This window comes from Thamnophis elegans, chromosome 3 (genome assembly GCF_009769535.1).
Source record: "Thamnophis elegans isolate rThaEle1 chromosome 3, rThaEle1.pri, whole genome shotgun sequence".
Taxonomy (NCBI): domain Eukaryota; kingdom Metazoa; phylum Chordata; class Lepidosauria; order Squamata; family Colubridae; genus Thamnophis; species Thamnophis elegans.
In genome coordinates, this window is record NC_045543.1 from 148,591,997 (window position 1) to 148,607,011 (window position 15,015).

The following is a 15,015-nucleotide window of genomic DNA, read 5'->3' on the forward strand; positions in this document are numbered from 1 at the left end:
CCATGTTCCACCCCAACCTCCTCACTGTCCTACTCTGTTACCGGCTCTGCCGGAAGGCCACAACACAAGGAGAACATGATTAATCTTAATATTTGCAAAAAGGTGACAGGGAAAAATTAAATATTGTAGGCTGTTTATTCAACATTTCTGAGCTCTGCAAGATTTGTCCTAAAAGGGTTAACATTTTTTAGCCTTCACATTTCTCACTAAAAGCAGGACGTCTTCCTCACAAGTAATCTTCTAGAAAGGCAGCTTTTTAAAGAGCTGCAAGAGACTCTAAATTGAGCACTTACTGTATCGGAGCTTCCTTCCAACAAGAGGTTGATTGCTCTGTTCACATCGCCATTACAATCGTGCAGAGCTACCATGCAGTCATCCTGATTCTTCCCTGTCACTTCCATCAGCTAATAAAATAAAAATAAAAACCCACATACAAACACATATTAAAAAGTAGCTCATAATAACCAATACAATACAGTACAATAACAGAGTTGGAAGGGACCTTCGAGGTCTTCTAGTCCAACCCCCTTCCTAGGCAGGAAACCCTATACCGTTTCAGACAAATGGCTATCCAACATCTTCTTAAAGACTTTCAGTGTTGGGGCATTCAGAACTTCTGGAGGCAACTTCTGTTCCACTGATTAATTGTTCTAACTGTCAGGAAATTTCTCCTCCGTTCTAAGTTGCTTCTCTCCTTGATTAGTTTCCACCCAAGGTGACTTAACACAAGGAATGGAAATAAAATATGTCAGTGAATGTGTCTTTGAATGTGGGAGTCTAATTAATATAAAATTACAGCTGCTCAGATAAGTCTACGACAAGGTATAGATTAGCTCAGATTCAGTGCTACTAACTTCAGAATTTGTGAATTTAATTTAATTTGGACCTGGAGTGATAACTTGAAGACCACAAATAATGTTTTAAAAAATGCAAATCAAAACCAAGATCAGGTCTGGGTACAATCTGGGATAGAAAACAAAAATAATGAAGACATCCAAGGGGCCCCATCTATCTCACTCCAAGGTTTGGGAGAATAATCTAGTCCCCAAATATGCTTTAATTCCTTCAAGAACAACGTAGTCAACAGCCTGGGCTGAACACGGGAGGTAAAAAAGACTGTGGGATCCTTGGTGCTCTCTGAATTCAAGTGTTTTCTTGCAGATGTTTCATTGCCAAACTGGGTAACATCATCAGTAGTAGATGGGAGTGGGGTTTGCAGAGAGGAGGAGGAGGAGGAAGGCTGTGGGAACCATGGTACTCTGTAAGATTGGTGGTTTTATTGCCAATGTTTCATTACCAAACTAGGTAACATCATCAGTGCTAGATGGGAGTAGGGTTTGCAGAGAGGAGGAGGAAGAAGGTGGGATCCTTGGTACTATTTGAAATTTGTGGTTTTAATGTAGATGTTTCATTATCAAAGTAGGTAATAACATCATGATGTTAGTTTGGTCATGAAACATCTACAAGAAAACAGCCAACCAAGATCAGAGAGCAACAAGGACCCCAAAGTTTAACCCCGAGCTACATAAATGTTATTTATCTGGGGGCTCAATTGATTCGATTTCCCCATTCTACACCCCCCCCCCAAAAAAAAGCTTCCTATCAAGGTATGGTTTCAAGCCATATTTCAGCTTCTCTATGTCAGGCCTGCAGCCATATTTTCTTTTGGATCTTTGGCCTGCCACACTTATTCAACTATGCATTTTCTATGGTGGGAAAATGGGAGGTGGGATTGTACGGAGTTCAATGATATGTAGCCATAACAACATTCTTTCTAGAAAGCCAAGGTCATCTTTGGTCTCTGCACCTGGCCGGAACTGGATGGGTGGAACTGCCAGCATGGCAGTGGGAGATTGGACCATGGGATGGACTTGTGGGTGTGGGGGGCAAGATCTTGAACTTTCAACTGGGTGGGGAAAACCAGAAAGCTTTCAGATCTGGGTTTTCCCAAATGTGCCAACATGGCTCTCTTCATAAATTGGAACTTTGAGGAATCCTTTGCCTTGGACTCTGATTTAATTTTGGATGCTATTTGGAACCCTGACACTTTGCTTCTTTCACAAGCCGCAAGACTCGGAGCCAAGACAAGTCTTCAGGGAAGGGATTCATATTTTCTGCATGCACGAAGTGCAGATAGAAGCTCAACACGTTTTCATGCATGCACTGGTGGTGAAGTGGGGAAAAGCGATAAAAACACCTGGGCAGGTCGAAGGAAGCCTGTGGCTCCCCGGGAATCAAAGCCAAGACAACGAATCTCAAGGATGGAAATACACCTCCACAAAAAAAAGATCCCAACCTAATTTTAAAAGGATTCATCGCTTAATGTGGCTAGTCCTCGACTTACAACCATTCGTTTAGGGACCATCCAAAGTTACAACGGCACTGAAAAAAGCAGCTGGTGATCATTGTTGACACTCACAGCTGTTGCAACGGTCTTGTAGTCACGTGATCAAAATTCAGGCGTTTGGCAACCGACTCATATTTATGACGGTTGCAGCATCCCGGGGTCACATGAGCCCTCTTTTGTGACCTTCTGACAAGCAAAGTCCATGGGGAAGCCAGATTCACTTAACAACCGGGTTACTAACTTAACAATTGCAGTGATTCACTTAACTGTGGCAAGAAAGATCGTAAAATGGGGCAAAACCCGCTTAATAACCATCTTGCTTAGCCATGGAAACGTTGGGCTTTATTCTGGTCGTAAGGCGAGGACTCCCCATATCTTGTTCTGGATTTTCCACATATCCCAACCACTATTTTTTTTTCTTGAAAATATACAAGTAGTCCTTGGTTTATGACCACAATTAGGACTAGAATTTCTGTTGCCAAGCAGGGCAGCTGTTAAGTGAGACACACCAATTTAATGACCGTTCTAGCCACCGAGAATCACTGCAGTTGTTAAGTGAATCATGAGGTCACTAAACAAATCTACTTTCCCTCCACTGACTCCCGATTGTTGGAAGCTGGCTGGGAAGGTTTCAAATGGGGAATTAGAACAACTCCAGAGGCTGCAACTGATGTAAATGCGTGCCAAGTTTTGATCATGTGGCAACTTTTTCCAATGCTGTGTTGCCCTCAAATTGCCACTAAATGAAAGGCCGTAAGTCAGGGACTGCTTATGCCAAACTTCATAGCAACATGTTGTGACTCAGCAGAAGTTTGCTGTGAGTTGAGTCGGGATGCAGGAATAACAATGCAGCTGGGGCTCCTTAGTGTGGTCTTCTGGAGATAAAAGGACTGATGGTGCCACGCCCTGGTTGCAGAAGTCAACGTTCGTCGTTCGTTCGTGGTTCATCGTTCATCGGTCGTGGTTTGTTTGTGAGAGGCACTTGGATAAGTGATTTGCTTTCTGTAACCCTGATTCAAAGAGACACTTGGAGAAGTGATTTGCTTTCTTTCTGTACACCTGGTTTTGCCGTAAGAGATCTTTGTTTTTGCATTCTGTTATCTTCTTGCCAGAGACTTTATTTATGTTTATTTTGGTCTCACAGCCAGCGGGAGCCAGGGCTGATAAAGTTATTTCCTTTTAAGTCGGTCTGACTGTCGTCTGTTAACGAGCGAAGAAGGGGGGGGTCAGAACAGCAAGGTATCAGAAGCTAGAAGAAACTCAATTTCAGGAAGCAAGAGGGTTTGGATAAGGCTTTAGAATAGACAAGCAAGTCCTCAGTGTACGACCACGATTAAGCCCAATGGATCTGTTGCTAAGTGAGACACTCGTGAATTTCGCCCCGTTTTACAAGCTTTCTTGCCACAGTGGTTAAGTGAATCGCTCCAGCTGTTAAGTGAGTGACACGGTTGTTAAATGAATTTGTCTTTCCCGTTGACTCTTGTTTGTCCGAAGGTTGCAAAAGGGGGACATTACAACCGTCATAAATAGGAATCTGTTGCCAAGGGGCTGAACTTTGATCATGTGACCACTGAGCTGCCGCAACGGTCTTAAGTGTGGAAAAACGGTCATTGGTCACTTTTTGCAATTCTGTTGTCACTTTGAATGGTCTCTAAATGAACTGTTGTAAGCTGAGGACTAGCTATACAAGACTGGACTCCGTCCAACTATGTGCAACGGCAATCCCCTCTCCCCCCCTACCCCCCCCCAAAGCAAAGCTGGAGTGGATACTTACTTGTTTCACTTTATCTTCAAAGTCTGCATCGTTCTTGTCATATATCATTTGAGCCAAGCGAATCTGCTCTGCCGTGGCCTGAAAAAACACAAAACCACCCATGAAATATAAGACACAAATTCTCATTCAAAATCAAGCACTCTCTACAGCTCGTCTTGAGCCCAAAATTTATGTTGCCAAATGAGAAGCTTGTTAAGTGAGTTTTGACCTATTTTACCCCTTTTCTTGTCACGTTTGTTAAGTGAATCACTGCAGATGTTAAGTGAGTCACACGGTTGTTAATACAATACAATAGCAGAGTTGGAAGGGACCTTGGAGGTCTTCTAGTCCAACCACCTGCCTAGGCAGGAAACCCTATACCGTTCCAGACAAATGGCTACCCAACATCTTCTTAAAGACTTCCAGTGTTGGGGCATTCACAACTTCTGGAGGCAACTTCTGTTCCACTGATTAATTGTTCTAACTGTCAGGAAATCCCTCCTCAGTTCTAAGTTGCTTCTCTCCTTGATTAGTTTCCACCCATTGCTTCTTGTTCTACCCTCAGGTGCCTTGGGGAATAGCTTGACTCCCTCTTCTTTGTGGCAACCCCTGAGATATTGGAAGACTGCTCTCATGTCTCCCCTGGGCCTTCTTTTCATTAAGCTTCCTCACTGACTGCTTGTCAAAGGGTCACAAAAGGGGATCACATAACATGTTTATGACATTGCAGCCGTCATAAATACAAATCAGTTGCCAAGGATCTGAAATCTGATCATGTGACCACGGGGATTTTGCACCGGTCCTAAGTGTGAAAAAAAGTTCGTGTCACCTTTTTCAGTGTCGTTATAACGTTGGTCACTATATGAACTGTGGTTAAGTTGAGGACTGTCTGTACTTGCCCATTATTTCCTGCAACTTACTCTTCTATTCTAAATTTGAGATGGAGGGGGGGGGGAGAAATAAGACATTTTCTGTGGTTCTTTTCCCTGTCCAGCAACCAGTGGTGGGTTGCAGGCGGCACGCCCCGGTAGGCTGCCCGGAGCACGGGATACCATTCCGGTACGGTGCTCCGGAGGGCCTACCCTCCCGCCTGAACTCCTTACCTGTCTTTTAAGGCTTCCGCGCACAGCGCGTACAGTGCCTACGCAACATTCAGCAACCCAATTCCAGATTATCAGCGAGTGTTTAAAAAAACAAACGACTCCTCACAACAGTCCAACAGAAAATATTTTTTAAGATAGACACAATTGAAAGCAGCACAGTAAAATGAACTGATAATTTTTTATCAAATGAAATATATTTCAAGAAGACTAGGAGCCGTAATCGGCACTTCAAAGCAAACTCACAAGGCCTTAAGAGCTTTTGTGCTTAGAAGAGAGTGGGGGCCTAAATCTGTAAGTCCTTATAATGGCTTTAAGCACATTATTAAGGATGGTTCATTGAATAACACTTGGCTGAAGAATAACAGTGACCTGGCCAGGGCTTAGCACTAAATCTTCCCTCCTTTAAGCAGAGCCAATTATAATTAATGTTGGAAAGCAAAAGAATAAGTTATTGGAGGTGTAGAATTTCGGATTAGCACGACTGACCCTTAGATAACTTCCTCCGTTGGCTTTCAGGCTTCATAGCCCAACTGATTAAAACATTTACGGTAAATCATTATAAAAAGAATGGGAGACTGGTATTCTGTTTAAAAAAAACCAAACCCAGCCTTCAGAACCATTATCCAGCTGTTTCTGGGGCCGATGAGCATTATTTAGAAAATAAATAATGGTAAAGGTTCCCCTCGCACATATGTGTTAGTCGTTCCTGACTCTAGGGGGCGGTACCCATCTCCTTTTCAAAGCCAAAAGGCCAGCGCTGTACAGACATCTCCGTGGTCGTGTGGCCGGCATAACTAAATGGCAAAGGCGCACGGAATCCTGTTTCCTTCCCACCAAAGGTGGTCCCTATTTTTCTACTTGCATTTTTTGCGTGCTTTCGAACTTGGCAGAAGCTGGGACAAGTCACGGGAGCTCACTCCGTTACGCGGCGCTAGGGATTCGAACCGCCGAACTGCCGCCCTTTCTGATCGACAAGCTCATCGTCTCAGCCACTGAGCCCCTTTAAATAATGGTGGGTGGCTGCAAATTGTTGCTTTTGGGGGAGGTTTTCTTTCTTTTACTGCAAACACACTGGCACACATTAAAAATGAAATTTGCTTCTCAGAAGATCGCAAAAGGGGATCGCATGACCCCCGGCACATGCCATAAATATTTGCCAGTTGCCAAGCACCTAGATTTTGATCACGTGATCATGGGGATGTTGCGACGGTCCCATGTGTGTCATAATCAGTAAACAGAATAGAATAGAATAACAGAGCTGGAAGGGACCTTGGAGGTCTTCTAGTCCAACCCCCTGCTTAGACAGGAAACCCTACACCACTTCAGACAAATGGTTGTCCAACATCTTAAAGACTCCCAGTGTTGAAGCATCCACAACTTCTGCAGGGAAGTTGTTCCATTGATTAATTGTTCTCACTGTCAGGAAATTTCTCCTTAGTTCGAGGTTGCTTCTCTCCTTGGTTAGTTTCCACCCATTGCTTCTTGTTCTGCCCTCAGGTGCCTTGGAGAATAGTTTGACTCCCTCTTCTTTGTGGCAACCCCTGAGATATTGGAAGACTCCCATCATGTCTCCCCTGGTCCTTCTTTTCATTAAACTAGACCTACCCAGTTCCTGCAACCGTTCTTCATATGTTTTAGCCTCCAGGCCCCTACTAGTTGTAAATCAAGGAGTACCTATGCTTGCTGCCTTGAGTTGTCTCTAGGGGAGTTTGGGGGCATGTAAATTTAATAAATGAGTTTTTCCAGCTGGTTATACCTCCCAATGGAGCCATTCTAGCCAATGAATGTGAACCAGAGTTGATGATTTGCATTTACCCTCTAAACAGATCTTCAAATATACTCAAAACGATGGCCTGAACTCTAGCTTGGATGTAAACTAGTTTGATTGCACAGGTGCAGTATAGGTGGTACCTTGCTCAACAGTAGTAACTGTGAGAGGGATCTTGGAGTCCTAGTGCAGTGTTTTTCAACCTTTTTTGTGCAAAGGCACACTTTTTTCATGAAAAAAATCACGAGGCACACCACCATTAGAAAATGTTAAAAAATTTTAACTCTGTGCCTATATTGACTATATATATAGTAATTCTCCCACGGCACACCTTACACTATGTCACGGCACACTAGTGTGCCGCGGCACAGTAGTTGAAAAACACTGTCCTAGTGGACAACCATTGAAATAGGAGCCAGCCGTGTGCAGCAGCTGCCAAAAAAGCCAACACAGTTCTAGGCTGCATAAACAGAGGGAGAGAATCAAGATCACCTGAAGGGTTAATACCACTTTATAAGGCCTTGATAAGGCCACACTTGGAATCCTGCATCCAGTTTTGTTCGCCACGATGTAGAAAAGATGTGGAGACTCTAGAAAGAGTGCAGAGAAGAGCAACAAGGAGGATTAGAGGACTGGAGACTAAAACATATGAAGAACGGTTGCAGGAACTGGGTATGTCTAGTTTAATGAAAAGAAGGACCAGGGGAGACAGGAGAGCAGAGTTCCAATATCTCAGGGGTTGCCACAAAGAAGAGGGAGTCAAACTATTCTCCAAGGCACCTGAGGATAGAACAAGAAGCAATGGGTGGAAACTCATCAAGGAGAGAAGCAACTTAAAACTGAGGAGAAATTTCCTGACAGTTAGAACAATTAATCAGTGGAATAGAAGTTGCCTCCAGAAGTTGTGAATGCCCCAACACTGGAAGTCTTTAAGAAGATGTTGGATAGCCATTTGTCTGGAATGGTATAGGGTTTCCTGCCTAGGCAGGTGGTTGGACTAGAAGACCTCCAAGGTTCCTTCCAACACTGCTACTGTATTGTATTGTTATTGATTAGACCAGGAAACACCTGGCATCCCTTAAGAGTCCACACATATAGTCTCTGGCCAAAGTTAAAGCACACCGTTAAATATATTTGCATTTTTTTTCCGTTTCAATGCACCAGCTCTAATTTATGAAATTGAGCGAAAGGAAATCTCAGCAAAACTACACGTTATGACACTTGGGGATAATATTTGAGAACTCTCTGGCATGGGCGATGGGCTTGCAAAATAACGGCAATGAATTTGCTTTGCCCCGTCTTGTTATTTGTTTTGATTAGCCCAAAACTCCAGAGAAAGGGGGGGAACAACAAAAAACTGAAGAAGCATTAAGGGGAGAAAAAAAACAAACAAGCCATTTTTAAGCTTGTAATTTGAAGAAGGACAATCCAACGGCGACATCTGACGAGGGTTTTCGGTTACCGCTCTAATTGGAGGCCCAGTTTTTTGCTGTGCTAAGCAGCTCTTAAGTCATCCAGTCGCCAGAAAAATCAAAATAGCAGGAGGATGGTTTCCATGAGGTTGCATTATAGCTTTTCCTCACTGCCACTAGTTGAGACAGTACAGGCAGTCCTCAACTTGCGACCACAACAGAGTGCAAAATTTATGTTGCTAAGTGAGTTTTGCCCCATTTTACAACGTTTCTGGCCACATTTGTCAGGCCTGCAGCCATCTTTTCTTTCGGATCCTTGGCCTGACACACTTTCCACCATTCTACTATGCATTTTCTATGGTGGGAAAATGGGAGGGAGGATTATACGGAGTTAGATGATATGTAGCCATAACAAAATCCTTTCCAGAAAACCAAGGTCATCCTTTGCCTTTGCAGCTCTGCACCTGACCGGAACTGGATGGGAGGAATCTGCCAGCATGGCAATGGAAGATTGGACCCTGGGATGGACTTGTGGGTGTGGAGGCAAGATCTTGAACTTTCAACTGGGTGGGGAAAACCGGGAAGCGTTCAGATTCGGGTTTTCCCAGATGTGCCAACAGAGCTCTCTTAATAAATTGGAACTTGGAGGAATCCCCGGAATCTGATTTAATTTTGGATGGTATTTGGAACCCTGACACATTGGTTAAGTGAATCACTGCAGTTGTTAAATTAGTCACATGGTTGACAAGTAAAATCTGTCTTCCACATTGACTTTGCTTGTCTGAAGGTCGCAAAAGGGGATCATGTGATCCCAGGACATTGCAACTGTCATAAAAATGAATCAGATGCCAAGCACCTGTGACTATGGGGATTTTGCAATGGTCAAAAGTGTGGCAAAATGGTCAGAAGTCACTTTTTCCAATGCCATTGTAACTTTGGTCACTAAATGAACTATTGCAACTCGAGGACTATCTGCATAGGTAAAAGGTTCTCCTCACTCATATGTGCTAGTCGTTCCAGACTCTAGGGGGCGATGCTCATCTCCGTTTCAAACTTGAAGGGCCAGCGCTGTCCGAAGACGTCTCCGTGGTCATGTGGCCGGCATGACTAAATGCTGAAGGCGCACAGAGAACGCTGTTCCCTTCCCACCAAAGGTGGTTCTCCTATTTTTCTACTTGCATTTTTGCATGCTTTCGAACTGCTAGGTTGGCAGAAGCTGGGACAAGACACGGGAGCTCACTCCGCACTAGGGATTTGAAGCGACGAAGTGGCAACCTTTCTGATTGACAAGCTCAGCGCATTAGCCACGGAGCCACCACCTCCCTCTGTCTGTATAGGCAGACTGAAAAACAGAACAAGAGGGTTTTTCAGCTTAAGATACAGTCTTCAAACTTTGGTGCTGGTTTTGGGATACCCACACCTCAAATCTACAGAATACCTCCTGGCAAACGTTAATTACGCACTTCACAAGAGTGACATTCTTCTCGCTTGGCCATCAACATGGATAGATTAAGGACGTGGAGACAAAGCTGCCGGATTCCTACCTGGACTACTGGTTTCTGTGGTTGTGTCGGCTGCGCGGCTGGAATCTGTGTTTTTTCTCGAGTGCCCCGAGTACGTTCACTGCCCACCGAAGTCATCATATACAGTATATACAAAACAATGTATGTACAAAATAGAAAATCTGAAACGAGAAAGAAACAGGCACTGAGGCACAACTTTCAAGACCAAAATACAAACAATAGCCCACGACAGGGGTCTCCTAGCCGGAGGCTGCGGCCCACTACAGGCCAGTGGCCTATTTGCAACCGGCCACATAGTGCATGCGTACAGGCCCGCTTGCGCAAACATCGCGGGGGCTCGCAGTCCCACTTGTGCGAGCGTTGTGGGTATTTGCAGCTCCATTCATGTGAGTGCTTGTGGCCCCACTCCTGCGAAGGGAGGGAGGGTAGAAGGGAAGGAAAAGGGGAGAGGAGGAAAGGAAGGAAGGAAGGAAGGAAGGAAGGAAAGATAAAGGAAGGGGAGGGAGGGGAAAGGAAGAGGGAGGAAAGAGACAGGAAGGAAAGGAGGAGCTTGGATGATTAAAGTGAGTTCTAAACTAACTACCGTATTTTTCGGACTATAAGACGCACCTTTTTGTCTCCCCAAAAGGGGGTGAAAATGTCTGGGCGTCTTATAGACCGAATATTGCTGAAGCACCGCCCACCCGCCAGCCATTTTTTGGGCTCCGCACGGCCTGTTTTAGGACTTTTTCGGGCCGTTTTTGAGCCCTTTATTGCCCCCATTTTGAGGCTTTTTTCAGCCCAGTTGTTTTGGAAAGAAAATTTCCAAAAGGGAAAATTTTGTACAGGATGTGGTTTCCTAAAAGAAACAGGGAAGGCTGTATATTGAGAAACCACCAAATTCTGCACAAGTAATGTTTGTCTTTCTGTACAATTACAATAAGATCAAAAGACAATGAAAATAACAGCCTAAAACAGTGTTTCTCAACCTCGGCAACTTGAAGATGTCTGGGCTTTAACTCCCAGAATTCCCCAGCCAGCGAATGCTGGCTGGGGAATTCTGGGAGTTGAAGTCCAGACATCTTCAAATTGCCAAGGTTGAGAAACACTGGCCTAAAGGTTACAAAGCAAATTCTTTAGACAGCTGGACTTTTTTCTTAACCTGCGTGCGCTTAATTTACACCTTAAAGGGGAAGAAAAGCCATCAAAAGAATCCACCGTGGTTACTCCGCAGAAAGAGATGACAGATCTGTCGTTTCTGAATATTGCTAAGTATGAAATAATGAAACTGCTAGCTATCACCTGTAAACCTACACACATAACATGCACACGAACACACGCCCCTACACAGTGTGGCACGTGTCAGAGACTGCCTTCCCAAGCTCATCGCATCTAAAATCAAGAAATGCCCTCCCCCCTGTGTGAAGTACAGATATACTCCTCACTTAACGGCCATCCATTCAATGACGCCTTAAGAGGTGACAGCAAAGGTAAGTCATATGTCTGAAGACAGGACAAGCAAAGGCATTAGGGAAGGTAGATTCACTTTTCCAGTGCTCCGCCTGTAGCAAGAAAGCTTGTAAAATGGGTCAAAACTCACTTATCAACAGCCTCGCTTTAGCAACGCAAATTTTGGGCCCAGTTTCTGTTTCCAAGTGAAAGACTACTTGTAAAATCAAAAGTCCGTTGGTTGTCCAAGTCACAATGGAACAAGAATCATCTTGAGCCTATTGCTCAAGGTGCTAAACAATTAAGATGATGTTGGATAACGCCAGTGTCGACTGGCGACTACCCGGAGCAGAGCCTTCTCTGTGGCTGCTCCGACCCTCTGGAACGAACTCCCCGTGGAGATTCGCACCCTCACCACCCTCCAGGCCTTCCGCAAAGCCCTTAAAACTTGGCTGTTCCGACAGGCCTGGGGCTAAAGAACCATTGCCCCTATCTCGAATGGTATGATTGTTGCGTGTTTTTAAATTATGTATTGTTTTGTGTTGTTGTTAATTTGTCTGTATCCCCCTTCCCTGGTTTGAGTTGTGAGCCGCCCTGAGTCCCCCCTTCGGGGGAAAAGGGCAGCATACAAATGAAATAAACATTCAACATTCATTTGTCTGAAGTGGGGTAAGGTTTCCTGCCTAAGCAGTGGGGTTGGACTAGAAGACCTTCAACCTTCCAACTCTGTTATTTTCTCTTCTCTTCTATTTCTGCGAGACCCTCTTCTGCCACATACCTCCCAACGGCCGATAAGATCTCACAGGATGGGCCTTCTCCGGGTGCCGTCGTCGACCAGTCAATGTCAGCTGGTGACTCCTCGGGGGAGGGCCTTCTCTGTAGCTGCTCCGACCCTTTGGAACGACCTACCCCCAGAGATCCGGACCCCTCCCCACTCTCTCGGCCTTCCGAAAGGCTACTAAAACCTGGCTTTTCCGGCAGGCCTGGGGCTGTTGACCTCACGAATGAGGTCCAGCCCCGCCTAGATTGAGTGCATGATAGTGTTTTTTTTAACCTGCTTTTCTTCTCTATTTTTAATTTTTATCCTTTTTAGAGTTGTACTTCTGTAAGCCGCCCGGAGTCCTTCGGGATTGGGCGGCATATAAATTCATTAAATTTGAATTTTGAAATTTCTATTTCTATTACTATTCTTATTTGTATTCTTTTCTTTTCTTATTCTATTCTATTCTTATTCTATTCTATTCCTATTCTATCCCTATCCTATTCTTATTTCTATTCTTTTCTTTCTTATTCTATTCTATTCTAATCCTATCCCTAACCTATCCCTATTCTATTATTTTCTATTTTATTCCTATCCTATTCTTATTTCTATTCTTTTCTTTCTTATTCTATTCTATTCTAATCCTATCCCTAACCTATCCCTATTCTATTATTTTCTATTCTATTCCTATTCTATTCTTATTTCTATTCTTTTCTTTCTTATTCTATTCTATTCCTATTCCTATCCTATCCCATTCTATTCTATTCTTATTCCTATTCTATCTATTCTGGTCCTGCTAAACTGCTGAATAATTTTATTAATACCATAAATGCTTCTTCAATTAACTTACATTTGGGAAGGAGACACCAGACCTTCTATCTATCGCAATAAGAAACAAGCCAGATTCTCTAATTTGCCAGAATTATCCAAACCATTAGCTTACTTAAAGTAACAACAGAGCTGATAAGAAGAGCCAGGTTCCTACCAGTAATAGTTCTTATTATGCATGTTAAGCAATTGTGATTTGAGCATCCTTAAATTCTGTAAATTCACTACTACTAGGCCATTCTTAAAAGAAACTATTTAACTATCATTACCACAACATCTGATTCCATAGTGAATAAAAGTATTAATGCCCTAAGAAAATGTACACGTTAGGAATCTAGATTTAGAGATTAATTGTTTAAAGATAGCTTAGCAAGGAGCTAAGCTCAATGTAGAGATGTTGCTAATTTCTTATTCTTTTCTTTTCAATATATTTTAGACCGTGTTTGTTAAAAATCTATACCATGTACGGGTTCTGGGAAGCCGGGGTGGGGGGGAAGGATGTGGGGGGTCGGGTGGGGGGAGGGAATATATTAGGTTAGACAAGATGTGTTAGATCTCAATGTAATGTGACTTCACACATGCATACTGTTCTTTTTTAATTTTTCTTTAAAAATAGGATAGGCCAAGTATATTGATATGTAGCGGAAATACACCAAGGAGCGGAGGAGTGGGAAAGAAGAAAGATGGGGAAAGAGGGATGGGAGAGAGGGTGGGAGGGAAAGGTGAGAAGGAAGGGGGGAGTGGATGTGGAGAGAGGAGTGGTAGAGGGGGAGGGGAAGTAGGGTAGAGGGGGATGATGGAGGGAAGATAGAAAGTTGGAGGGTGGTGGAAGAAAGAGGTGTATGGAGAGCGGAAGAGTTATATTGGGTTTCTATTTTATGGGGCCTTGTTGACAAGAGGAATTGATGCAATTATTGTTTAATGCTGTATGGTGCTGGCTATGTACAGTATACATGTGAGTGTATGAAAATGAAAATAAAAAATTTGTGAAAGAGAAAAAAAAAAGGAATCTAGATTTAGATTCCAGTTCATTTAGTGACAGCACTGACAAAAGTGACTTACGACCATTGTTCTCACTTATGAACAGAATCACACAGTCGGAAGGGACCTTGGAGGTCTTCTAGTCCACCCCCTGCTCAAGCAGGAGATCCTTTTACCATTCTGGACAAATGGTTGTCCTCTTGAAAACCTCCAGAGCTTTCACAATTTCTAAAGGCAAACTCCTTTTCCACTAGTTAATTGTCCTGTCCTGTCAGGAAATTCCTCCTTAGTTCTAGGTTGCTTCTCTCCTTGATTAATTTCCATCCATTGTTTCTTGTCCTGCCTTCAGGTCCTTTGGAAAATAAGTTGACACATCCCCCCCTTCTTCTTTGTGGCAGCCCCTCAAATACTGGAGGACTGCTACCATGTCACCCCTGGTCCTTCTTTCCATTAAACTAGACATACCCAAATCTAGTTGCAGCATGGTCAGATGATCATGTGTCTTCCTTGGTTTTTGAAGTCTGACAAGAATAGAAATGAGAACATTTTTATGGTCCTGAGCTTTGCATGCAGTAATAGGTTAAGTAAGGGTCACACTCCGAGATCTTCACACACTTGTTCTGTGGTATCACAATATGGCGGTTCCTTTGGAGACATGCTCTCACAAGAGATGGCCAGCACAAATCCAGATATATTTTTTTCCTGAAGGAAGGCAAAGTTCTTTTTATGCTCAAAAACTTTAGAGAGTTTTTGTGAGTTGGGGTGAAATGAAGGAACAATTCTTGACAGGTTTTTATCCACAACAGTGATGGGAATTTGATGGCAAACTAGGTAACTTCTGTGTGTCTTAAAAGAATATTCAGAGGAATGAATACACAAGATAGAATGCTTCTCCCACTGAAATATATGCAAGACGCTGAATTGCTTAACTGGTGGGGTGATTCTTAGACATTTGTAAAATTTGGGGTAGAGCCGAGGTGGCGCAGTGATTAAATGCAGCACTGCAGACTACTTCAGCTGACTGCAGTTCTGCAGTTCAAATCTCACCGGCTCAGGGTTGACTCTGCCTTCCATCCTTCCGAGGTGGGTAAAATGAGAACCCGGATTGTTGT

The 15,015-nt window shown here is 43.6% G+C and overlaps 1 protein-coding gene across 2 annotated transcripts in view; it reads right to left on the bottom strand.

Annotated features, from left to right (window-relative positions):
* UBAP2 (ubiquitin associated protein 2) overlaps window positions 1–15,015 on the bottom strand; it is a 138,091-nt gene that overhangs the window by 95,205 nt on the left and 27,871 nt on the right. For both annotated transcript variants that reach the window (XM_032213384.1, XM_032213382.1), the window contains exons 2-4: window positions 9,928–10,067; window positions 4,122–4,199; window positions 294–404 (exon numbers count right to left, since the gene is read on the bottom strand). In XM_032213384.1, the coding sequence (XP_032069275.1) occupies window positions 294–404; window positions 4,122–4,199; window positions 9,928–10,026 (288 nt within the window). In that variant the 5' untranslated portion in view covers window positions 10,027–10,067. The remainder of the gene's footprint in view (window positions 1–293; window positions 405–4,121; window positions 4,200–9,927; window positions 10,068–15,015) is intronic.